General features: G+C 41.0%; 2 protein-coding genes across 4 annotated transcripts in view; one reads left to right on the forward strand and one right to left on the reverse strand.

Moving 5' to 3' along the window:
- The first annotated feature begins 13,251 nt into the window (after positions 1-13,251).
- C1H5orf58 (chromosome 1 C5orf58 homolog) lies at positions 13,252-16,568 on the forward strand. Its single transcript, XM_047785085.1, has 2 exons — positions 13,252-13,345; positions 16,391-16,568. The coding sequence occupies exons 1-2, from the start codon at positions 13,252-13,254 to the stop codon at positions 16,534-16,536; spliced, it is 240 nt and encodes a 79-aa protein (XP_047641041.1). The 3' UTR covers positions 16,537-16,568.
- A 1,613-nt stretch (positions 16,569-18,181) lies between these two features.
- The window catches only part of LCP2 (lymphocyte cytosolic protein 2), a 43,446-nt gene continuing 36,895 nt past the window's right edge, over positions 18,182-24,732 (reverse strand). For all 3 annotated transcript variants that reach the window (XM_047785298.1, XM_047785381.1, XM_047785211.1), the window contains 4 exons: positions 23,461-23,555; positions 22,772-22,849; positions 21,104-21,259; positions 18,182-19,477 (listed from right to left, as the gene is read on the reverse strand). In XM_047785298.1, coding sequence (XP_047641254.1) covers positions 19,355-19,477; positions 21,104-21,259; positions 22,772-22,849; positions 23,461-23,555 — 452 coding nt within the window. In that variant the 3' untranslated portion in view covers positions 18,182-19,354. The remainder of the gene's footprint in view (positions 19,478-21,103; positions 21,260-22,771; positions 22,850-23,460; positions 23,556-24,732) is intronic.

Here is a 24,732-nt window from a genome sequence, read left to right on the forward strand (position 1 = left end):
AAGAAGAAGGGGGTGCATTGAAAGGATATGGGGGAGAGGAGTGCCTAAGGGACACCGTAAGGGGGTGGGCAGGTGCATGACTCCGCCACTTCCCAACTGAATCGTCTTAAATCCAACACCAAACCCCTCTGAGCCTCTACTTCCTCATAGGTAAGATGTGGACGATGCTGTTTTGCAAGGCTCCAACAATTCAAGGAGAAAGGGCAGGCCCTGGTTACCACCCCCATCCTTCCATCGCCATGTATCACTTGTCAGCAAGTGACGAGTATCACTCGTCATGTATCACTCATCACAAGTCCACGTCGAGTCGATCCCCTAAAAGCTCCGATTTCATTTCCATCTCTCTGCCACCATTTTAAAGAAGGTACCGTCAACCTCCATAGGGAATATTCCACGGGGCTCTTAACTGGACTTCCTGAGCCTATTCTTCCCCTCTTTCAATCTGTTCCCCGTCATGAAGCCGGGGTCATCTTCTCAAACCACAAGTATGATCCTATCAACTGCCACCATCCCATTCTCAAGAGCCCTTTGTAGCTTCCCAAGGAGTCAGGTGCGACTGCATTCCTCCGCAGGCGTGCTGGACATTCTTGCAAGCCCTCCCATCTGCTAGGTTGTCTTCTGATGCAGGGCCCTTCTGATGTCTCTCCTTCTGATCTCAGTCTGAATGTCCCTGCCTCAGGGATGCTCTCTCTGAAAGCTGCCCTCACCATATAGCGTGCCCTGCATGAACACTGCCTAATGAAATTGTGCTGTTTGGGGATTCTGGTCTATTTCTTCCTCCAGACCACAAGCTTGAAGTGTCTCCCTGCAGACCAGCGAGAGATATCTCAGTTTGGGCTCACCACTAGAGGCCCAAGACTTGGTGTCTGACACAGAAGAGAAACGCAAGAGAGATTTTTTTTTGTCTTTTTTTGCAATTTTTTGGGCCACTCTGGCGGCATATGGAGATTCCCAGGCTAGGGGTCCAATCAGAACCATAGCCACCGGCCTGTGCCAGAGCCACAGCAACGCGGGATCTGAGCCAGGTCTGCAACCTACACCACAGCTCACGGCAACGCCGGATCATTAACCCACTGAGCAAGGGCAGGGACCAAACCCGAAACCTCAGTGTTCCCAGTCGAATTCGTTAACCACTGCGCCACGACGGGAACTCCGCAAGAGAGATTTATTGTGCGAATAAATGCACGATGCTTGGTAAGTTTGCAAAAATGTGTGTTTCAGAGTTCCTGTTGTGGCTCAGTAGTAACAAACCTAACTAGTATCCATGAGGCCACGGGTTTGATCCCTGACCTTTCAGTGGGTTAAAGATCCAGGGTTGCCTTGAGCTGTGGTGTGGGTTGCAGACACAACTTGGATCCAGCATTGCTGTGGCCGTGGTGTAGGCAGTCAGCTGCAGCTCTGATTTGACCCCTAGCCTGGGAACTTCCATTTGCTGTGGGTGCACCCCTCCAAAAAAAAACCCACCCAAAACCAAAACAAAAATTATAGTTTCTCTTTCCTTGCTAGGAATTCTTTTAAACGCAATTCAAAAAAGTTGCCCTTGCTTTGTGGTCCATTTAATGACATAAATGATTTGTCAGCATCCCCAGCAGCACAGAACTCCTAAAATCATCCCCGTACAAGAGATGGTCAGCAGAGGTCCCCACAGGAGCAATTATTGAAGTCAGGTCAATGAAAACCGCAGCTACTGGGAGACCACAGACCCTGTCCCCAGTTCTGTCCTTCCTGGAACGGCACAGACAGAACCCCACCATCAGCCTGCATAAGCAGTGAGGCTCTGCCCTGCTGGGTCCAAATCCTTTCAAGGTGGCCTCAAGAAACCTAGGAATTCCGAGAGCAGGAGATCAGAGGTCCAGGTAAAGTATTTTAACACACGTTCACTGCTTGCTCCTTGATTTGTCAGTTTTCACGGTGAAGAAAATCACGGACTTGGAGAACAGATTTGTGGTTGCTAAGGGGGAAGGGGAGGGAGTGGGAATTTGAGGATAACAGATGCAAACTATTGCCTTTGGAATGGATAAGCAATGAGATCCTGCTGTATAGCACTGGGAACTCTGTCTAGTCACTTATGATGGAGCATGACAATGTGAGCAAAAAGAATGTATATATGTACATGTGACTGGGTCACTTTGCTGTACAGTAGAAAACTGACAGGACGCTGTAAACCAGCTATAATGGAAAAAAATAAAAATTGTTGAAATTAAATAAAAAAAAAGAATTTGTAATCAAGAGCTCACACTGTCGGGTCGGGTAGAATCACCCATGGGTGTTCAGGGAGACTGGCTTTCTTTGGGGGCCCCTTTTCACTTGCCAGTCAGTAGTTTTATTTCCATTTTAATTTTCAGAGCCTCTGCCCACCGCGCCTCCACCCCCCAGGCAACAGCCTGTGGTTTGGAATTCATGGCTCCGTTGTATGTTTATGCACTAGGCTTGCTTGTAATTGACAAATTTAAATTCTGGTCATATTTCATTTCTTACACAGACCCGGGGAAAAATCCTTGGTGAAAACCTAATTACAGCGAAAGTGCCACGAGGTAATTGCTGTGAAAGAACTCCTACAGCGGCAGGGCTGAATATTTCATCCATCCATAAAATGATTATACTGACAAGATTCTGAAAAATAATAAAATCTGTTTAATAAAAAAGAAGCAAAAAATCAGTGTTTTTACACACAAAGTATTAAAACATCCTTCATTTTGGACAGAGCCTAAGTCATCTGATTTTTATTCAAATGATGATCCACAGCCAAGAGAGTTCTTTTTACCAGAGACAGCGTTTCATAATTCTCCCCACTCCACACCGAGGCTGCTTTGAAACTTCCAGACCTGTTGTTTCCTTCTGGAACAACCAGGGGTGTGCTTTTCATTGCTCTTGCGGATCTTTAGTCTTGTGCACTAGAGTCAAAAAGCAGACAAACCTGAGAAAACTCAGTGTTGGGATTCTGAGGTTCACCCACTTTCGTCCTGGCCACTATGAGTGCTGTCCCTCCTTCAGGGGGCTTTAGAAACCATGAGGGCGTGACTTCTGCTGTCAGAACTTGGCTAAGGACCTGGCAGTGTGGGAAGTGCTGATGCCCACCCTGGTTTCTCTGACTCTCAAGGATTCCACGGTGGCACTTCATTCAGTCCCTGGCCAGATTTATTGAGCACTTACTGTGTCCCGGGAATCGTGCTAGGCACAGGATGCAATGATCAGCAATGAGTAGACAAGGATAGACAAGAGGAGAGCTTCTTGCCCTTAGCAGAGCTGCACAGTGATGGTGAAAGAGATCAACCCAAACAAAACTAAAAAGTAAACAGAAACTTGTATCTAAAAATCACAAATTAGGAGTTCCCATCATGGCTCAGTGGGTTAAGAACCAGACCTAGTGCCCATGAGGATGCAGGTTTGATCCCTGGCCTTACTCAGTGGGTTAAGAATCCAGCATTGCTACAGGCTGAGGCATAGGTCTCAGATGCAGCTCGGACCCTACATTGCCATGGCTATGTCATAGGCCAGCAGCTGCAGCTTTGATTCCACCCCTAGCATGGGAACATCCATAGCTGCAGGTCTGGCAGTAAAAAAAAAAAAAAAAAGAAAAAAAAAGAAAAATTTTAAAAATCACGAATTTTAAAAAAAATTATAGGAGTTCCCATTGTGGCTCAGTGATAACAAACCTGACTAGTATCGATGAGGATGCAGGTTTGATCCTTGGCCTCACTCTGTGGGTTAAGGATTCGGCATTGCCATGAACTGTGGTGTAGGTCGCAGCTCGGACCCCGCATTGCTGTGGCTGTGGTATTGGCCAGCAGATGCAGCTCCCATTCGACATTTAGCCTGGGATCTTCCTAAAAAAAAAAGACAAAGAAAATTTTTTAATTACAAATTTGATCAAGTATTGTATGGAAGCAAATAAGGAGCTGGGAGAGAGCATGGGGCGATATCAGAGGATGGCTTCGCTGAAAAGAAACCCATACGGGAGGAGCACAAGGAAACAACTGCAAGACAGTTGTGGGCATGCTCTAGGACTGAAAGAAGAGTGAGGCAAAGCTTGCACAGCCTTGAGACTTGAGTCAGGAGTTTGTGTTTCTTCCCAGGACTGTAGGAAACCTCCAGAGGGTTTTGAGCAGATGACATGAATTCCACCACAGCAGTGACCTGAGCCACAGAAATGACAACACCAGGTCCTTAACCCACTAGGCCACCCGGGAACTCCTGACTTACCTTTTGAAAAAGCACATCCAGCAGATCATGGGGGCCAGAGCAGCAGTGGGAAACCAGCAAGGATGCTATTATTGCAAGCAGCACTGGGAGGGGATGGTAGTTTCCAAGGCCAGGGGAATGGCAGCAGAGCTAGAAGCAGGGAGGTTTTTTAAGCACCAAACCGTACACATTAAAATGCATTTTTTTTTTAAATCACATAAAATCGCAGAACTTAGCATTGGCATTTGCACTCTGTTGGAATGTGAAACAGACCAACAAAAAGTCTAGGAAACAGAATAAATAAAGACCTCAGAGTTCCCGTCGTGGCGCAGAGGAAATGAATCCGACTAGGAACCATGAGGTTGTGGGTTTGATCCCTGGCCTTCCTCAGTGGGTCAAGGATCCGGCATTGCTGTGAACTGTGGTATAGGTCGCAGACGCGGCTTGGATCCAGCATTGCTGTGGCTGCGGTGTAGGCTGGCAGCTACAGCTCTGATTGGACCCCTAGCCTGGGAACTTCCATATGCTGCGAGTATGGCCCTGAAAAGACTAAATAAATAAAATAAAATAAATAAAAAAGAATAAATAAAGACCTGAATTAGGAAGAACCTGAGGCTGGAATCTTTGCCTTCTTCCTCCCACCAAGAATCAAGCAGGCACACGTGAGTCTCTGTTTGCTGCTATGCCTGGGGGGCTCCCACACTGAACATTTAATTGCAAATTGAATGGATCTGATATATGCCCGAACATTGTCTATATATACATGTTTATTGTACATGTCTATGTGTAGGTATATAATGTTCAAAAGTGACTGAATTCTGGCATTAGTAGTCAAAATTAGTTTCAACCATGGTCACATATTTGGTATCTGTAGAAGATGCCCAATAAAGCGGTAAGACAACATTCTTCAAAATATGGTCATAGTCCACCCAGGTTAAAATGGGGGAAGGGAAGATTAAAATTTGCAGATTTGGGGACTCCCGCCTTAGATTTCCTAAATCCAAGTCTTTGGGGCTGGGCCTTGGAATGTGCATTTTCATAAGCTCCCCAAGTCATTTTTGTATCATGTAAAGTTTGAGAAGTTCTGCTTGAAAGTGACGGAAGTACCAGCCTGAGAAATACCCTCGAGAATTTAAAATATAGAAAAGAAGGTTGGGGCTAAAGTTATGGCTAGGATCAATAAATAAATGCAAAGAAATGAAGTCACTCATAAATCTCACTACCCAGGAATAATCATTAACATTTTGGTGTTTAGTCTTCCAAACTTGTTTTTATGTCCGTGTACATTTTTTTTTTTTTTTTCATTTAAGAAAAGGGAGGGAGTTCCCGTCGTGGCGCAGTGGTTAACGAACCGACTAGGAACCATGAGGTTGCGGGTTTGGTCCCTGCCCTTGCTCAGTGGGTTAACGATCCGGCGTTGCCGTGACCTGTGGTGTAGGTTGCAGATGCGGCTTGGATCCCACGTTGCTGTGGCTCTGGCGTAGGCCGGTGGCTACAGCTCCGATTCGACCCCTAGCCTGGGAACCTCCATATGCCTCGGGAGCGGCCCAAGAAATAGCAACAACAACAACAACAACAACAACAAAAAGACAAAAGACAAAAAAAATAAATAAATAAAATAAAAAATAAACTAGTAAAATAAATTAAAAAAAAAGAAAAGGGAATACACACTTAGATTCTATTGTAATTGACTCCATGGACATTTTTTTTTTTCCCATAAAGGCACTCATTTTTCATTGCATGGCTGGCTGAGGAGGGTGAGGCAGGGTGATTGGGGACAATGCCTAGAGGGAGAAACAGTGGATCAGGATCTATGTCTTTAATAAACACGGGAGTATTGCTGGAAGATGGAGGGCTGACATGATTGAATTAGAAGCACATTTTATTTGGGGACAGAGAAGGTTTTCTCTGATTGGTGGATCTCTGAAAATAAAGACAACTTGTGTCATGAATATGCCTTGCTGGAGGAAGGCATTTTCTAAAAAGCCTAGCGCAGAGTTTTCAGACAAACAGGCAGAGCAAGCAACTGCCAAAAACAGCACCATGTTGAATATTGTCAGCTTTTGTCCATCTGCTTTTCCCAGAGACCTAGCTTCTTTCTTGCATTTCCAGAATCTTGAAGGAAGAAGGGAGCCAAATTCTGGCACAGTAAGTGTATGTATTTTATTATTTTAGACATCGAGTTGGAAAACCGCAATATTCTCTTGGCTTCCATACCTACTAAAATTTACCAGCCTTCAGACTGTTTCTTTTCATGGTGGAAGTACTTTGGGCATAAGGCTGCCAGATTTAGCAAATACAAGTATAGGACTCTCAGTTAAATTTGACTCTTAAATAAACAAATTGTTACTATAAATATGTGCCATACAAGATTCAGGACATACTTATCGTAATAAATGATCTATTATTTACCTAAAATGCAAATGTAACCGGTTGTCCCACATTTTATTGGTAACCCTATTTGGGTAGTTTCCTATTTCAGGGGGAAATGGTGGCACAGAACCTTCTTTTTTTTCCCCAGTTTTATTGAACTAGGATTGACATATAACATTATGTAAGTTTCAAGGGTACCATGTGATGATTTGATACACAAATATATTGAGAAATGTTTACTACCGTAAGGTTAGTTAACCTATGCTTCACTTCCCATAATTACCATTTTGTTGTTGTTGTTGATATGGGAGAAACATTAAAACTCTACTCTCACAGCAACTTTCAAGAATATAATAGGGTATTGTTTACTATAGTCTAATGCCGTACATTAGATTCTTGGAAGTTATTCATCTAATAACCAAAAACTTGTACCCCTTGACCAAGATCTTCCCATTTTCCCAGCCACTCAGCCTCTGGTAGCAACCATTCTGCATTCTGTTTCAGTGAGTTCAATGCTTTTAAACTCCACGTATAAATGATAACACCCAGTACTTGTCTTTCTCTGCCTGACTCATTTCACTTAGCACGAGACCCTCAAGGGCCACTCCTGCTGTCATAAGGGGCAGGCTTTTTAAGTCATGTCTTAATTAGAAAGCAAAACATTTTGGTTTATGCAGTGGGCCATGTGGATTTTTGTTAATAACCTCTTTCGAATGTTCAGAAGGGCTTCAGAGGAAAAGAAAATGGCCCTGTCCAATGTCACCACAGCTGCTTGGCCAAGACTGAAGGCAGGGGCTCTAATGTTCACTTCAGATTTTAGTGACAGGAGCCATGTGCTGCTGTCTTACTTCCTTTGTATGACTGGCTATGGGGGACGCATTGACTGTCTGGCTGGCTGTCCCGTTGCAGGGCAATTTCCTTTCATTTTTCCAACAGGGGCCATGCACTCTAGTAACAATCCAAGCGTGTGTTCTTTGCCTCCCAAATCTGTGTACACAGGAGCTACACAGAGCAACATTCAGAAGGGAGTGGATGCTCCAGCAGGAAGCCAGTCCCTCGTCACAGAGACCAGCACTTGTCATTGACAATGTGCAGGGGGAGGATGGGAACAAGAGCTCGGAGAGCAAGGGGAAGATGGGAGAGAATTTACTCTATTTGTTTTCTGGAAATGAAGACTTTATGTCAAGAACTTGTAATAAAACTAACAGAGGCACTTACACCCAACTCCATAAAATGCTTCATCACCTTGTTGTTTTGTAACAGCTTTTCTCTTTATGGGAGAATTTTACCAGCCTTTTAATCTCCTTTATTTGATTAACATTAGAATCAACAACTGCAAACCTGCGCTGTGTTTCAGTAAAGCTGTTGTGTTTGCAAACTTGTGAAGGAAGAGAGTTTTTTTTTTTAGGGCCTCCTCTGTAATGGTCTCAAGCCTTAAGGAGCAGATCATGCTTTTAAAGTTTTATTTCCTTAGGGGGAAGGAAAAGACAATCTCTAGTTACTTGAGGAGGAAAAACACTACACTAAGTAGTCATTGTTGTTGCAAGACATTTTTAATGAGGAAAATAGATGACTACAATCTATTTTTGTCTGAGTTGAGATCTCTTTTCCTCGTACATCATTAATTTAGAAGAAACAAAAATTTGATACATCTTAAAAAAAAAGAGAGAGAGACTTAATGAAGATCTTTTCCCAAGTACAATACTTTGAATCTACTCAGCACTCTGGGTGAGTCTTTAGACTCAATCAAAAGTCCCATGAACAGAATCCTAATCCACAGGGTATCTGAGCTGAAGCAGGTCCCACAAACCCTTGGGGGACCCTCTGAATGGATTCAGCGTGTCTGGGATAAAGGGGGCCCAGAGACACCACATCCTGCTCAGCCCCCGCCCCCATCATCACTTGATTTTCAGAATTCTCAGTCTTAATCCTATCTCAACCCACCTACGTTTTTTCACCCTACTTCTCTTAAACAGCTTCTTGTCTCCTGCTGTACTGCTCTACGTATGAGGAGTGTCCAGACACACATCTGGAACCATGCAGGTCTGAGGCGATGTTTTCCCCCAGTTCGCATCAGTTAAGGAGAGGGAAAAAAGACACATCCGGTAAGGTTTTCGTTAAGACAGTCTTATTGTGAAATTATGACGATCTTCCTTCTGTTTCTTTCTTCCGTCCTTTTTGATGTTGAATTATCTCTGCTCATATAAAACAGTGGTGGCTGTTATTTTTGCTTTGTTAATGGTCTCACTTTAGACAATAAATGCCAGTCCATTCATATTTGTATGCTTGTGTGTGTGTGTTAGTGTTTGTGCTCAGTGATCTGTGAAGCGCAAAACATTATGGAGCCATGATGAACTTGTTTCCATCACCTTTCAAGAGAAGGTAGCCTGGCCTGGGAGACAACTTGGTGCAGCGAAAAGCACACAAGGCTCTGGAGGCTCCTAAGTAGGATCTGTGCTCCAGACTGAATCTGGTTTTTGTGGCCCCTGAGCTGGCACTGAGCTCTGAACTCAAATGTCGTTTTCCATGTAACTGGGGTAATAACAGCTACTTCAGAGAACTTTCAGGAGATGAAAGCTTCTGACTTAATGCATGATATACAGTGAATGCTAAAAGAAAGTTTGTTCCCTGACTTTCTCTGCCTCTTTTTTTTCCCTTTCTTACTCAGCACTTAGAGAAATAGATAAAGGAAATGCTCAGCACACATACCAGAAATAGAAAACGCAAGCCTCTGACACCAGCAGGTGTTCACAGGTAAGATGGTGAGTGAAGGAAGCATTGGCAGAGAGACTGGTATGAAACTACAGAGTTGGATAAAGTTAATTCTGGAAGACTCCCTCCAGGATTGAGGTGAGTTCCGAAGCACCCATAGAGGGTTGAAAATGAAAGTGTCTTCTTTTTTTTTAACTGACATATAGTTGATTACAATATTACAGTTAGTTTCAGGCAGAGAGCATAGTGATTCAGTGCTTTTATATATCGTACTTCACTTGAAGTTTTTACAAAATAATAGCTATATTTCTCAGCAATATACAATATATTCTTGTTGCTTATTTATTTTATACGTAGTAGTTTGTATCTCTTAATCACGTACCCCTATCTTGCCCCTTTCCCCCCAGTAACCACTAGTTGTTCTTTATATCTGTGAGTCTGTTTCTGTTTTGTTATATATATTCATTCATTTGTTTTCCTTCTTCCTTCCTTTTTTTTTTGATTCCAAGAGAAGGAAGTCTAACAACGGAATAGTATACTGGACAGAAGCCAATCCTACATTCAGCAAAGTGTGGGGCATATCCCACTAAGGATATGAGAAATTATTTCATGTGGTACACAGGCATTAAACAATGTATAATCACACAATGACAGTTACTCCCCTGCCAACAGGTTCAATTCTTTTGATTGCATCAAGAAGAAAGTCTTGGTTTGTGCTAGACTATCTGTAACAATTCTCTAATATTTAATATCCCATTTTAACAAAGAAGATCAAAGATCAGCCATCAGTAAACAAGAATATATAATGATTAAAAATAGTTTTATTTTCATTGTCTATTTTCCTGATTCCCTTCTGCTTATTTTTATTCCATCCACCCTGATTATATTTTTAAAAATTTAAGTAGATTTAAACATTAAAGGGAAGTAAATTTAAAATACTAAGGTAATAGATTTCTCTGGTGGCCAAGCAGTTAAGGATCCATTGTTGTCATTGCTGTGGCTGGGGTTTGATCCCTGACCTGGGAATTCCTGCATGCTGTGGGTGCAGCCAAAAAAAAAAAAAAAATTAAGGTAATAATATAGGTGGTATACAGCTAGGGCAACCACGGATAACAGTGGCCCAATAATAAGTGAAATTGAAACACTGATGGAGCCCATCTCTCTCATAAGGAAATTGATGAGGAAATCAAGAATCAGATAATGCAAGTTACTCTTTTCCAAGACTGCATAGCTGGCTATCCTTAGAACTGAAATCCAGTTCTCCTGTAGCCCGCCTCATATACCTAACTCTGCATCAGACAATAAATGCTAGCATTAAACTGAAAGTAATTGGATATAAAATTAAAACAGTCTATGTGTTGAAGGCAGCCAGAAAGGGACTGGTTGGAGAGGGCGGTGAGTGTTAGGATGGAGACTTAGAGAAGACACGTTTTCTGGTGTAGAATCTGATGCTGGAGGTAAAGCCTCAGGCAATTCCCGAGGGCACCAAGAGAAGTCTTCTAGTCAGCTCCAAAGGTTGTAGCGAGTCCTCTTGGAATCCAGGAAAGACGGCTTGCATCCCATCTCTGCCACTTGGCAAGAAACCATTGGCCATTTCTCAACTCCTGTGTCCTCCTCCATGCAGATTTATAGAAATGATAAGAGCGAACATTTATGGGGCACATCATTTGCCAAGCCCAATGTGATACACTACCTCGCTTAGCCCTCAAAAAAAAAAAAAAACCCTCAAGAAAACAGGCATTATCTTCACATGACAGTTAAGGACTTCTGTGGCTAAACCAGTGCTGGAGTAGAATTCAAGCCCAAGCAGTTTCAGTCCAGAGTCTGACCTTAACCACACACCTATACTGTGAAAATTAAAGGCAAACAAGGGCTAGCACTCTGCCTGACACATAGATAGCAAAATGTCTTCCCGCCTTCCCTCTGCCCTCGAGGCTGTGCTAGTCACTTCCCGCCTGGGATCCAGAACCTTCTCTGCCAGGGTTTAAGCTGGGACTACAATTCCCAGGATGCACTGGGCGGAGAAGCTGGCCAATCAGGAAGACAGACGGGTCTCACTTCTACAGCCAGCTCTCTCCTCCTGGAAGTCCGGAACTTGAGGCAAGGTTGGTGAGGATGCCGACAGGGTTGGGGTTGTGGGCTGGGCCGGGGAGTCGAGTCGGTTTTAAGCCATCCTAGTCCGGTTTTGTTGTGTGGGGTGGAGCCTTTGCCGGCTGCCTCAGGCTCCGGCTTTGGCCGCTAAGCGGGCCGGGCCCCAAGGGCCTGGTTTTCTCTTGGCTTGAGACGGGCCTGTCGGCTGGGTGGGTCGCAGCAAGGCCGGGGGTCGCACGGAGCACGTTTCGCGTTGTCCTGATGCGGTTTGGGAGCGTGAGCACTGTGCGGATGCCCAGGTTGCCTTTGGCTCCAGGTCTCAGGCCCCAGGCTGCAGCCCCCGAAGACCCGGGGCCCCTCATGGGTGTCGGTGGCGCGGAGAAGGAGGCCTTGGCCTTTAGAAGGAAAACTTTGGGACTAGTCATCCCTCTGCCCCTTGGGTTAGTGCCATGGGTGCATTCTTGACTTCAGTCTATGGCGTCTTGGCCTTGGACGCCGCTAGTCTCTCTGTTCCTGAGCCTGGTCTCTGCTTCCACCACCTGGGGAAACGCCGTTTGACCGGCTTGTTCTCTGAGTGATGTTCTGACCCAGCTACCTGGGAAGGCTTGAGGAGCCCTGGCCTCGCTGCAGGCCAGTCGGGTCCCCTTACCACTGTGCCCTCTGACCCCTGCCTACCTACTGCCACCTGAGGGCCCTGAATTGCAGACCCCAGAGTGGGGAGGGTCAACTTGGTGGGGCATTTCTCCATCCATTAGCTTTCCTCTTGGTTTTTACTTTTTTTTTTAAAACATTCATTTCTTATTTTAAAGGTTAATTACACCATCCCACTCCACTCCCTTTATTTATTTTATTTTATTTTTTATCATCTTTCCTTTCCCCTCAAATCTGGATCTTTTGCTTTGCCATGTCCAGGTAAGATGGCTGCTGTACCGTTTTCAGGGCCCAGGAGCCTGTAGGTGGAGGCAAAGTGTGTTTTATTCCTTGTCTGGAGATTAAGAAACTTATTTCCTTTGCAGTGCCTCCGCAGTGAGTGAAATAGAATAAATTCCTCCAGCTCAGGAAAAGGCAGAAGCAAGAAATTGATATCAAGGTTAGTTGGTTGTTGTTTTTTTTCTTCACTTTTTTTGTACAAGCAGCCTGATACTGAACAACTCACCTTCTGCATTGCTGGAGTTGTGTGCACCAATTGTGGTTTATTCATGTTATTTTGAGATATTTGAATGGTTAAGGGTAGTTTCCAGTGAACCAACTAGAAACCTCTCTATGTAATTATATCTGACACAATTGACTTAGTATTATGTATTTTATAAATAACCATGTTGTTTTACAAGTACCATGTTGATTTATAAGTTTCATCTGTTGCCCTAACTCCCAAAATTAAATTAGTAGTGCCTTGTTGCCATCTTCTTAATCAAGGAATTGTAATTGAATCTTATTTTAAGATTTACTGTATACTTAAATCATATATGGACTCTGTCATTCAAGCATAAGTTAGAATAAGATGCTGACTTAAATCAACGAGAATGTAAGAATTAGAGAAGATTTTATGAGATTGTTAAATTGTAAGGTAGTTTTTAAGGGCCAAGACTTTCTGAAAAGGGCCATATGCATTTATCTTGGGAGGGCCCTGTCTTGCGGATATGGTTTGATTAAAGAAGAAACCTCATCCTAAGAATTCCAGTTAGAATTCTTATGTTTTCAGATGGAAAAATATTAACAAGTTGATGCCTTCCTATGTTAGAATTCTAACCGTTTATAGAGAGTGTAACTTCACAAATAATTTAGTTCTGAAATAACATTTTCCTTTTAGAAATACTGAAAATTTAAATATTTTTAAAGGGTACGTAAATACTTCTGATGTATACATTGTTTTTGTTTCTCTTTTAAAATCAGATGTTTAAGAATAATGTGACTGACCATAAACTAAGTGTGGAAGCTATAATTAAAAACATTAACACAATTTCTTTGGAGTTAAAGAAGATGAAAGGTACTATGGACTCAGTAACTTAAAATGTTTGCATGTCATTATTATAAATAAATAGTAGAGCTAGTTTGTGCTTCTGCTGGGGTGTAACTGAATTTTGCCTACTATTTAGGATTTCTCTATTTCTTAAGAAATGTTCACACTGTAATGTGAACTGGATCTCTAAAGATGCATTATCTTTGAGCATTCACCAGAAATTAGAATTGAATTTTCATCCCTGGCACTTTATAAAAAGCTTATGAAATCTAACTAAGCTCTCTAAATTTCTCCCCTTCCTTCCCTTCAACAAACTGTTACACAGTGATGTCACAGTCTCACAATTCAGTATCTTTATCCATTAATCCTTACTAAGCCCTTAAAGTTCTTCCAAATAAAAATGGAATAAGTTTGTGTGAATTAATGGTTCTAGTAGGATTAGACCTCATAGGCATGTTCTCTAATTTTATCCCAGGCATGTAAAAATTCCATGATTGACTATTTCCAGGGCTAATCTATCCTTGACCAAAAATATTCCCTATTTTGAGGAACATTCTATCTCACCACACGCTATTCCATCATAGACAGTTCCTCCTCATGGACTAGCTGAAATCTATTTCCCTCTTCCTTTCACCCATTGATCCTGTTTCTGACTATGGAAACCACTGAATATGTAGTTGTTATTCTTATGACAACTCTTGGTATTTGAAGACAGCCTCTATGTGAGTTATGACTGTTATTAGGCCTTCAACTACAAGTTACAGATACCAGCTTAACGTGGCTTATATGATAAGGAAGATAGCAAAAAGATCCAAGGTTGAGCAGCCCTAAATAAAGGTAATTCAGAGTTTTAAAGAATTCGTCAAGCACTAGGTTCTTTCCATATTTCTGCTTTGTTACATTCACTCTGTTTATCACTTCTCATAACCATTACCTGCTGACAACCATATATACAAACACTGTCTCTGCCTGTTGTCTCTTTATATAAGCCTTTCCCAAGATTCTTCCAGCATTGGTCAGATTTGCGTCAGTCACCACCAAGGGGAATAGGACTGCCAATGCAAGTTTCAGTCAGTCGGGACTAATCCTGGAGCTGGGGAGAGGATCACCTCAAATGCAATCAAATTGTGCCCCAAAGATGGGGGAGTGACTGTTAGACCCCAAATAGTGAGCGTCTGTTAGGCTTTTTCTATGTGTTCTCCCAGGGGCATAAAAACTGAGTCCATGTATTGACAAATAAGTTTGGGAAGGACTTTATGCCATGTAATTCTCTCAGATTCACATGGTACATGTTAAAAAGGCTCTAAGGAGTTAAATATAAAGGAATCCAGTTAGCTTTGCCTAATTCATAATCTCGCAAAACCAATTTCAACACTTCAGCAAGGATTATCTTTCTAAGTCAGTTCTAGGAAGTTTGGACTTTATCTTGAGGATAGTGGTGAACCAATGAGCATTTTCAGCAGATTTACATTTTATTTTATTTTATTTATTTACTATTTTATTTTATTTTATTTTATATTTTGCTTTTTAGGGCCACACCTGTAGCATAGGGAGGTTCCCAGGGTAGGGGTCAAATTGGAGCTGCAGCTGCCAGCCTACACCACAGCCACGCCAGATCCGAGCCATGTCTGGGACCTATGCCACAGACCATGGCAATACCGGATCCTTGACCCACTGAACAAGGCCAGGACTTGAACCTGCGTCCTCATGGATACTACTCAGATCTCTCTTCTGCTGAGCCATGGCAGGAACTCCAGCAGATTTGCATTTTAGAAAGAAGTTTTCAGACATAAATTTCTTCCCCTTGGGAAGTAACTTGTGGTGCATTCCACCAAACAGGAGAGTAGACCAAAAAGAAAGAGATGTGAGATTCTGGAAAAAGAGGTATTCCACACAAGGGAGGGGTGAAAGGCGTCCCTAGGATAATGGTGAAGGGAATTCCCAAGATGTGTGCTGCATAGCAGTCCTGGAGAGCTGTCGGTCCAGACTAGAGCAGATCAGAAGCCTCTCAGAGAGGAGAGGCTCTCAGCAACAGAACAGTCAGGGCTCTTGGCTGGACCAAGAGTAGGTGTACTCTCTGCAGAAACTGGGGTATAGCAGTGAAAGAAAGAAAACACTTTTTAACTGTGATTGGGTGGTAGCTTCCAGGAAGGGAGATGTCATTTAATACTCAACTGTTAAAAACATATAATCAGAAAAATGTAAACATTAAATATTGAGCTAGGAAAAATTGTACTCAGGTATATGGGGGGGCTATGGAGTGAGTGAAAAGAGGTGTGTCTTAATTTTCTGTGGTCAGAAGCAAATAGATAATAACTAAAATTGAAAAAATAAAATATGCGTGTCATTTAGAGATATGGAAATTAAATACTACTACTCCCAAAACAAAAACTCAACACAGAAAGGAACCACAAAAGCAACAAAAACAAAATGTTCTCCAAAGAAGTTAAAAGTGCTTGCCTCTGGGAGATAGGAATTGCTATTTTTTGTAACATGCCTTATTTGATTCTTTACACTATGTGCATGTATAACAGATGAAAATAATAATTTAAAAAGGTATAAATTAAATTTGAAAAAACCAAATTGCAATTTAACAGGATAGTTGTTTGAGCTAAAGAGCCTTTTTAGTGAGTTTCTGTTTCTTATTTTGTATTACATAAATTTGACTCTTAAGTCAAAATGGGGCACATCTAAATTGTAGTTTGATCAGTAGTCACTTAATAGAAAACTAAATTAAGAATTAGGAAATTGGAGTTCCTGTCGTGGCGCAGCAGAAATGAATCCGACTAGGAACCACGAGGTTTCAGGTTTGATCCCTGGCCTTGCTCAGTGGGTTAAGGATCCAGCGTTGCCATGAGCTGTGGTGTAGGTCACAGATGTGGCTTGGATCGGGCGTTGCTGTGGCTGTGGTAGCTTCAATTGGACCCCTACCCTGGGAACCTCCATATGTCGCGGGTGCAGGCCCAAAAAGGAAAAAAAAAAAAGAATTAGGAGATAGCTACTTAAAGTAATGTTAGTTGTCTATGACATAAGTGCTACAAATAGTGTCTTCTATTGTTTTCTTTTACGCAGAGCTGTCCCAGTTACTGCTTTGTGACCTTACCCTACATTTTAGTCATCCTGTAAAGACAGATGATGTGAAGAAAACTGAGAGAAACAGTCCCCTCTTTGAAGAGTCTGAAATGTCAGATATAACCGTTGCTTCCAACAGTTTTTAAATCTGACCTTGTATTGTGAATCTATAACTTTGTGTTGTTGAATCGACATATATCTAGTAGAATTGAGTTTACTAATATATGTAATATAATAAGAAACAAAATAAAGATATGTTGAGTTGTAACTAATCATTTCCTGTTCTTGAAGGCTGTTTTTTTTTTTTTTTTTCTTGTTTTAATGTTTCAAGGAATGGCTAATTTATTTCACTCATGGCAAAAGTATGTCAGAGGAAATTGGCCATGGGGCCCTGCTTATCTTTTATGCTTGAATTTGGCTTAGGTCAAAAGAGAGTTACTAAATTATAAGTGTTTGGTATGAGTTTGTATTAATCAGATCTCACCTGCTGGCAAGTGCCAAAAGCAACTCAAGCTAACTGAAGCATTTATTGGGTCATGTGATTGGAAGTCCATGGCTGGGATGGATTTTAGGGCCTCCACAAATTCATCAGAGGTCTCCATCCTGGTTCTGTTTCTGTATCCACCTCATCCTTTCCTAAAGGCTGGTTTCCTCCATGTCATAGGTGGAAGGGGTATGGCAGACAACTCCAGATGTTCAGCATTACCTTTGGGGGACCCCAGAGAAAAGAGAGATCCTTTGTCTCAGCCTCTGTGTTTAACATTCCAGAGAAAGATCCTGATTGGCCCAGCTTTGATTAAGATGGGTCTTGAGCAACTATGTTTGGTGAGACTGGGATCATATGCCAGGTATGTAGCCAAAGGAGATGCCACATCAAAAGAACAGAGTTGCCATGGCCCAAAGAAGGGGAGAAAGAATGCTAGTCATTCAAACATCAGATACTCATCACTTATTTCAATCATTGGGGTGGAATAGGTTTTATTTTTAGGACACCTGTGTCCTAAAAGTTGCTAATTTCTGTCCCTTTCTGCCAACAGAAATTTAAAATAATAATCTTTATTTTTTAAACATAATTCACTACCAAATAGTTGCTTGAAATCTGCCATGTCCTTCATTTTAAATATTTTTAAACATAAGGTATGTAATACCACAAAGCAAGACACAAGGTCAGCTCCCTCCATCGCAGTTCTAGCCTCATTGCCCAGCACCTAGCTCAGTGTTTAGCACAGAATAGGCATGGAGTCAATGCTTGTCGAATATCCTCTTGAATAAACATGTAAATGAATGAAAGTTTTTCAGCTTTAGAATTCCTGAGTTCTGAACCCTGAATTGAGAACTTCTGGTTTGTAAGGATGATGTTTGTGAAGCATCATTTTAATTGTCAGTGGTTAAAAGTCTCTACATACTTATTTTAGCAAGTTGTCAGTTTTAACTAGATGACTTCCAAGATCCCTTCTGGTGTTCTTTTTTTTGGGGGGGGGGGGGGTCTTTTCTATGGCTGTACCTGTGGCATATGGAGGTTCCCAGGCTAGGGGCCTCATCGGAGCTGTAGCTGCCGGCCTATGCCAGAGCCACAGCAATGCCAGATCCAAGCCATATCTGCAACCTACACCACAGCTTACGGCAACACCAGATCCTTAACCCACTGAGTGAGGCCAGGGATCGAACCCAAAACCTCAGGGTTCCTAGTCAGATTCATTAACCACTGAGCCACGGCAGGAACTCCCCGGTGTTCTTTCTATTATCTCATGAAATTGAAGACAAGAATCTTTGTGACTCAGAAATCTCATATACTAAACAGAGAAGCCATACATTTTTATTGTTAATAAAAGTTGTGGAATAACAACCCAGGCCTCAAAAGGGAAAACTTAACTGAATGTGAGGTTTTCATTGTGTGACGTGCCTACTTTTTGTTAAGTGAGATATGAATGTTGAAGGAAAGAACTGAATTGCTTTGAAGAATTTATAAAGCCTCTTGGGAATGGATGAAGAGAAGGGCTTTATTACAGTTGTCAGGAAAAAAAAAAAAAAACCTATCTAATTGGAAAGTCTGATCAGATTTTTCCATGTATATATGCATTGTTCTTTCATTTTCCTGGGAAGACTTCAGTAAAATCTATTTCACTTGATGATGCTTTTGGATTTGGTTGGGGGGGTGGTGTGGAGGTAGGATGTGGGTGTTGGATGTGATGAACTTAAATTTGACACCAAAGCCTCATCTCTAAATTTAAAATGTTTTCTTTGGGCATTTGTATCTTAAATTTGATTTAAAACAAATAAAAAAGTAAGAACTAAGTAAAGTCAATAAAGTTGTCTTAGGAACTCAAAAGTGAAGCAAAAGGCAAATTAATTTTAATTCCAGGGAGTTATCCTGACATGCATTTATCTTTTTCATAAAAAAGTACACAAAAATCCCCCCAGCAAAAAAAAAAAAAAAAAAAAACAAATAAGAAAGGATGAAATGTTTTGGAAGCCTCTTAAATTATTGCTGCCTAGAAACTGAATTTTAGTATAAGTTTCAAATTGTGCATATAAAACTGATGATTGCCTTTGACAAAGGAGTGCCTATTTTAAAAAATTCAGTTTTTAATGTGTTACCAAAATTATTACCATTTCAGTGTTGCTCAGCTTGCCCCATATTGTTTGTGTAGCTGGGCAAACTAATGTACTTGGAAATGGGTATTCACAAATACGGTATCTTTTTAAAATGAATTATTACAGTGCCCTACTCCACTTCAAGTGTGAACATTATTACTCATGCATTTTATAAACATTGAAGAAGAATAAATAAATTATGGGATATCTGACAGTCTTCATTTCAAACACTTTTTAAGCAAAAGGACAAAACTCTTCATGTTAAGGGGTTCAATTCAGTCCCAAGTGTCTGATGGTTTACCACAGTTGACTGATCTTCCCATGCTGGCATCAGAGGCAGGAGTAAGGTTCCTTTGCTTGGCTGGCTTGCTAGGGATAAGCTGCAGCATAGGTTAACGTGCACTGGTATCTGGAACCTCGGTTTTTTCCATCAATGAGTAGAAGCGGCATTTTCCTGAAGTAGTCAATAATATCCGACACAGACAGAAAGTCCTGAAAGGTTTAAAATAGGGAGATAAATCAACATTGGAATATGGGTAGCAAGAATTTCACTCTCACTTTTTTAATCTGCATAATAATCTACCTCTTGAAATATGAGGATTATGGGAATATATGTGTGTGTGTGTGTAAAATTTGGCAAATAGCTTAATGATTTCTACTGCGGACCTTTGAAAAACTAATTCCTCACCAACATGGGTTAAAGCAAATGTGTATATTTATGTGTGTGTATGTATATTTAACTTCATATGGCAGGCTATATATATATATATATATATATATATACACATATATATATTTATATTTATATGTATATATATGAGGGCAGGGAGTCTAATCCTGATAGCCTTACCTTAGGGTTGTTTCATTTGTGGTTTGGTTTTGGTTTGTGTATCCTGCTTTACTCTGAATCATTAATAACGTCAGAAAGCCTAAGGAGTTCGAGTCAGACAGCATCCCTGGTGTTTGTGTTGGAAGATGATCTCGGTAGCAGGTCATACCATTGCCTTCATGATCTCTGCTGTGTCCCCAACTGCCACCTTCACCAGAGCTCTGAAGCAAGTCTTTGCATTCATTACCTGGATCACCCTATCACTGATGGCTAGATTGGAAAATCCCCATCCATCCATCTGGATGTGGGTCAGAAGTCTCCTAGGTACCTTAGATTTATGCGCTGCCCCCAAGACTGCCCGGCTAGGTGCTGCCCTCCAGGGCAGCTGCAATCCGTGGTTTGTATTTGTGTTCCCACTAGACCAATAGACATCCTGGAGGGCAGATGTCTCTGCTTCTATAGGACTGATGCAGCTCTACCCAGATGGAACCAGTGATTCAAACATATGGCCAAAGTCATGTGGACTTTTTTTCTACTCATCTATATTATCATAAAACTATTTGGAGTGAAGTGGAAGTTATGGATAAGTTGCTTCTCATTCTGGAAATGTTTGATTCAGCTGCTTCTCCTCCTGGAACGTTGAGCTTAAAGAATATGTTTGGGGTATTCAGTTTAGTTGTAGCTTAAAAAAGCAGCCCTGAAAGGTTTCCTTCACACCAGTCCTGATTACCACCCAAAAAGTGACTAGCGTAAACTTTGGCGAAAGACAGGAAAATGTTTTTGACAATTTTGCCACGTTCATGGGTCAAACTTCCATGTTTAGCAAGAAATGACCAAGTATCTTAAATAATCACCAAGAGAATTCTATTTTTCCCCTTTTTCCAGATGTTCATTTAAGATACAGCTTTATAAATACACTGTAATCTTACATTAAAATTATGTCACAGAGGTGAATGCAAGAAGGGCCTTACCTTTTACACCATCTAACTTAGTTTTTAAAAACTTAAATGTTACCATTTTTAAATTTACACAAGTGATTTTAGACTACTTGGAATAAAAGATATAAAAAAGATTCCGTGGCACAGGTAGCTACTGTTAAGATTTTATTTCCTTCCAGTAAATTAAGGGTTTCACTAATGTGACTTTAAGTTGCCATAAAGTATGGAACCCCTCCCCCCCCCCCCGCCCCCGCCCCAGCAAAGAATGCTACAGCAAGATTCCAGGTAGGTAAGTATGCAGAAAGACATAAATAGAGACTCGAGGGAAATTGTATAATTAGAAGCCCTTACCTCTTTCCCTCGGAGTCCAGTTCCCAACAAGTAGACTTGGTTTTCCTCCTGATAACGGATCTGGATATTGTAAACTTTATCTTTGTACAACACCATGAGGACATATGGATTGGTTATTGTTTTTTTAGAGCTGTCTCTAACCAGAAAAGTGCCATCCTGAAAGGATAAATTCCTGTTACTATGGGAGCAGGAAAAGTCAATACTCCTATTGTCTGTAAGAGCAGAAAACAAGACTCTAGGGATCTGGAAACCTAACAGTTGACAATTCAGTGAACATTCAGTTCCCCAAACAGCTGCAGTCCCATGTGTCATGGAGTCCTTGATGTCAAGAAAGAGGCAGCAGAGACATTTACAAATTTCAAAGAGACATCTTTGAAGTCTCTTTATGAAAAAGGAATCTCTTTTTCAGTAATAAAACAAGTAATAGGTGGTTGAGTGGATAAAGGGCCAGCAAAATAACTTTATTGGTTAACTACAGATACATCTTCTGACTCAAAAGCTAATTCTCTAATCCTGTCTTTCCACAGCCAAAGTCAGAAAATACCTGCAAATACCTAAGAAATTTACCTATTTTAAAACTTCACGATGTCCAGATACAGTGTTTCATTATAAAACACCTGAACCTTGGCAGGTGTTCTTAGCACCCTTTTTCCCTAATATTTACCAAAATACCGTTGTGATTTGGCCTATATTTTAAAATTTCATTCCATAAATTATTGCTACATCAAATTAATACTGTAAAGATCTAATATTAAAATAGAATGAATAAGGAGGAATCCATTTAAATTACTTCCTCCTCTGTGTATTGAATCAGGATTGTCTTAAATAGTCAACAATCTGCAATAATGGCTTTCCTTTATTCTGTTCATTCCAAGATGATTGAATAAATTTTAGAACATCTCTGTTGCGCAAATATACTTGTTGAACAAATATTCGTAGTCCTGGCTTTGCTTTAGAATTTCAAGTTTTGAAGACTTCCAGAGCCCACACGGCACCCCTGACTAATTAAATCTAGAATCTCTCAAGGTAAGACTGGAATCAGAATTTTTCTTAGAGCTCCTCAGGTGATTTAAATGTGCAACAAAGCTTGAGAACTACAGTTGTAGTCTCCAAATGTGAGAGCTGTGAAAGACAAGGATCTTTGCTTTCCTGTCTCTGATACATAGATTTAAGGTTAATATTCAGCACTGGCAGACAAGAAATCTAGTTCCAGACCTCAGTGTTAACGGGCAGCTAGAAACTGCTAGGAGAAAGGACGAAAAGTTGCTGTTGTCTCTCAATATGGGCCCCTTCACATTGATGTGGATGCCAACTATGTATTAAGAGGAACATGGAATCTTCCTTAAAATGTTGGAATTTGGGAGGAGAGAGTCTCCTTTTGGCCTTGTATAATTCCTGTGCAAAGGTGGACCATTTTCATTAATAAAATCTAAGATTCTGCCAGCCAAATGATTACCTTAATTTAGATTATTTTCTCAGGACCCTAGGAATCATTGCTCTGGATGCTGGTAGATAGGAAGCTGGCACTAATTGGTCCCCTTGGTATAAAAGCACGAACAGCATCCAGCAGAATTCCTAGCCCATAATCGGTACTCAATAAAAGTCAGTTCCCTTTATTTTCTTCCATTAATATTTATAACTACTAAAAAATAAACATTAACACAGTACCTGGTTTATCCTTCTGAGAGCAGCTTCTGCCTCTGTTCGGGTAATATAAGAAACATACCATTCTTCATTTAATGAATTCTGAAATGTAAATTTTTAAAAACGGAATCAATTTTGCAGTTACATATGTAAGTGAAAAGAAAAGCCTCCAAGTAATCATTTCCATAAATCACCACCTCACTTCCATGAGGTCTGAAATATTTGTTTTCTTAATTTGAATATAGAATCATTCAGGTAAGGCTACATAGAAGATATTTTGTTTGAATTGCTTTTTATCATTACACTGGATGCAAAGGTAACTGTGAATAAGAATGCCATATATAATGGAGCCTCTTATCAGGAAAGGTAAAGATGTAGTAATTTCTTTAGTTTAGAATGATAATATATTCAATGAAAAAACTGAGTTAACGAGCAGTTAAGTGACTTATTGCAATGTCATAAGCTAAGAAACAGATGAAAAATAAGATTATCTTTCTGCTTATTTAATGCAAAACACACATTTGCCATTGGAAGAGTCTGAAAAACACCAAGGAAAAAGAAAATAATATTTTTCATCGAATCCTCCTCTTAATTTTTTTCACTAAAAAAAAAAAAAAATAAGGCTAATAGAAGTACAAGAGAGTGTTCAATGGGAGTTCTGATGATTCATTTGCTGGGGGAACAAAACGGAGTACAAACAGATGCCTTATTACCTCATCTTCCCCAGGGGATGGTGGCCGAGGTTTGTTTGGAATTGGTGAGGAAAAGTTCCTGCCTTCGATTCTGGGAGGTGGTCTGTTGCTCGGGCCTTCAAAAGTGGAGCATTTGGAAAGTTAATTTCAGCAGTCTTTCACTTCTGTCATAAGCACATTTTTCTCTCCCAAATGCCTTTGCAGTTAGTTGTTCCTAGTAATTCACATTTCAAGAAACCACAAGTTCAAAAATAATTTTCACTTGTTCAGAACCATAAGGACCACTCAGTTATTCTGCAGCCAGGCCAGTGACATTGTGAGGTACTACCACACCTTTGAGTGATTGTTTAATTGTGCATGTTACGTACTATAAAGTGACGAGATCCATTGCTGAAAAAGCCACATTGCTTTAATGTGGTCATCACAAAGAATATTCAGAAACCAGATCTTTCATAGACTCCAGCACACCCAGAATGGATTCCCTACCACCCCTGTGGTGATGTGGTGATAAAGATAATCATGTTCTCATTGTTTTCTTAAAAAGAAATGTAAGTCACCCCAGAGGCTGGGACATTACCTTGAGAATATTGTTAGCTTTTAGAGCCAGAGTTTACTACCCACCATTCTTTACCAAATTTTCTCCAGATGTAGAACTGTTCACCTCCCCATAGAAGGTCCCACCACCTATCCCATCAATCAGGAAATCTGTGTTGGTGTGTCCTGCAAATTACCCAGCACTTGAGTCTCACTTTCTTGTTGACAGTTCCCTGACACTTTTTAAGCAAATGTGTCTCCTAGTCTCAGGAAAGTTTTGCTCATGTTGATTGTAATTGCCAAGCCCATCTTCAATGTGTCAGAACGGCTGCTAAAGACTGGGAAATTCCAAGTTGAATGTTCTCAATAATTCATGCCTCATTCATTTGTTCATTCAACAGCACTGCCTTGTCCAGGCCCTGAGTAAGACACCTGTGTACGCTGCCTGTCATCCTCACAGCAACCCCACAAGGTGGGTATTATCTTCTTTTTGAATATGAGGAAACAAAGGCTGAGAGAGTCTAAACAAAGCATGGACAGGGCTAGGACTGGAACCTGTGGCTTCCAGACATTACTCTGCATAAATGACAATTCCAAGGAGACCCTGAATCACCAGGCTCAGGAGTCTGTGGGTATGAAGGGCCGACTGTACTATGCTATTTTCTACAAAGGACTTGAGCATCCTTGGATTTTGGTACCTATGGGGGTCCTGGAACCCATCCCCCTTCCCATATAGAGGGATGACTATATTCCAAAAAA

Source organism: Phacochoerus africanus, chromosome 1, assembly GCF_016906955.1.
Source record: "Phacochoerus africanus isolate WHEZ1 chromosome 1, ROS_Pafr_v1, whole genome shotgun sequence".
NCBI lineage: Eukaryota > Metazoa > Chordata > Mammalia > Artiodactyla > Suidae > Phacochoerus > Phacochoerus africanus.

Excerpts from the sequence above, each read along its gene's own strand:
- C1H5orf58 (XM_047785085.1), top strand. The coding sequence starts at position 13,252 with ATGTTTAAGAATAATGTGACTGACCATAAACTAAGTGTGGAAGCTATA. Across the intron at positions 13,346-16,390 it reads GGAGTTAAAGAAGATGAAAG|AGCTGTCCCAGTTACTGCTT; the intron begins GTACTATGGACT and ends TCTTTTACGCAG.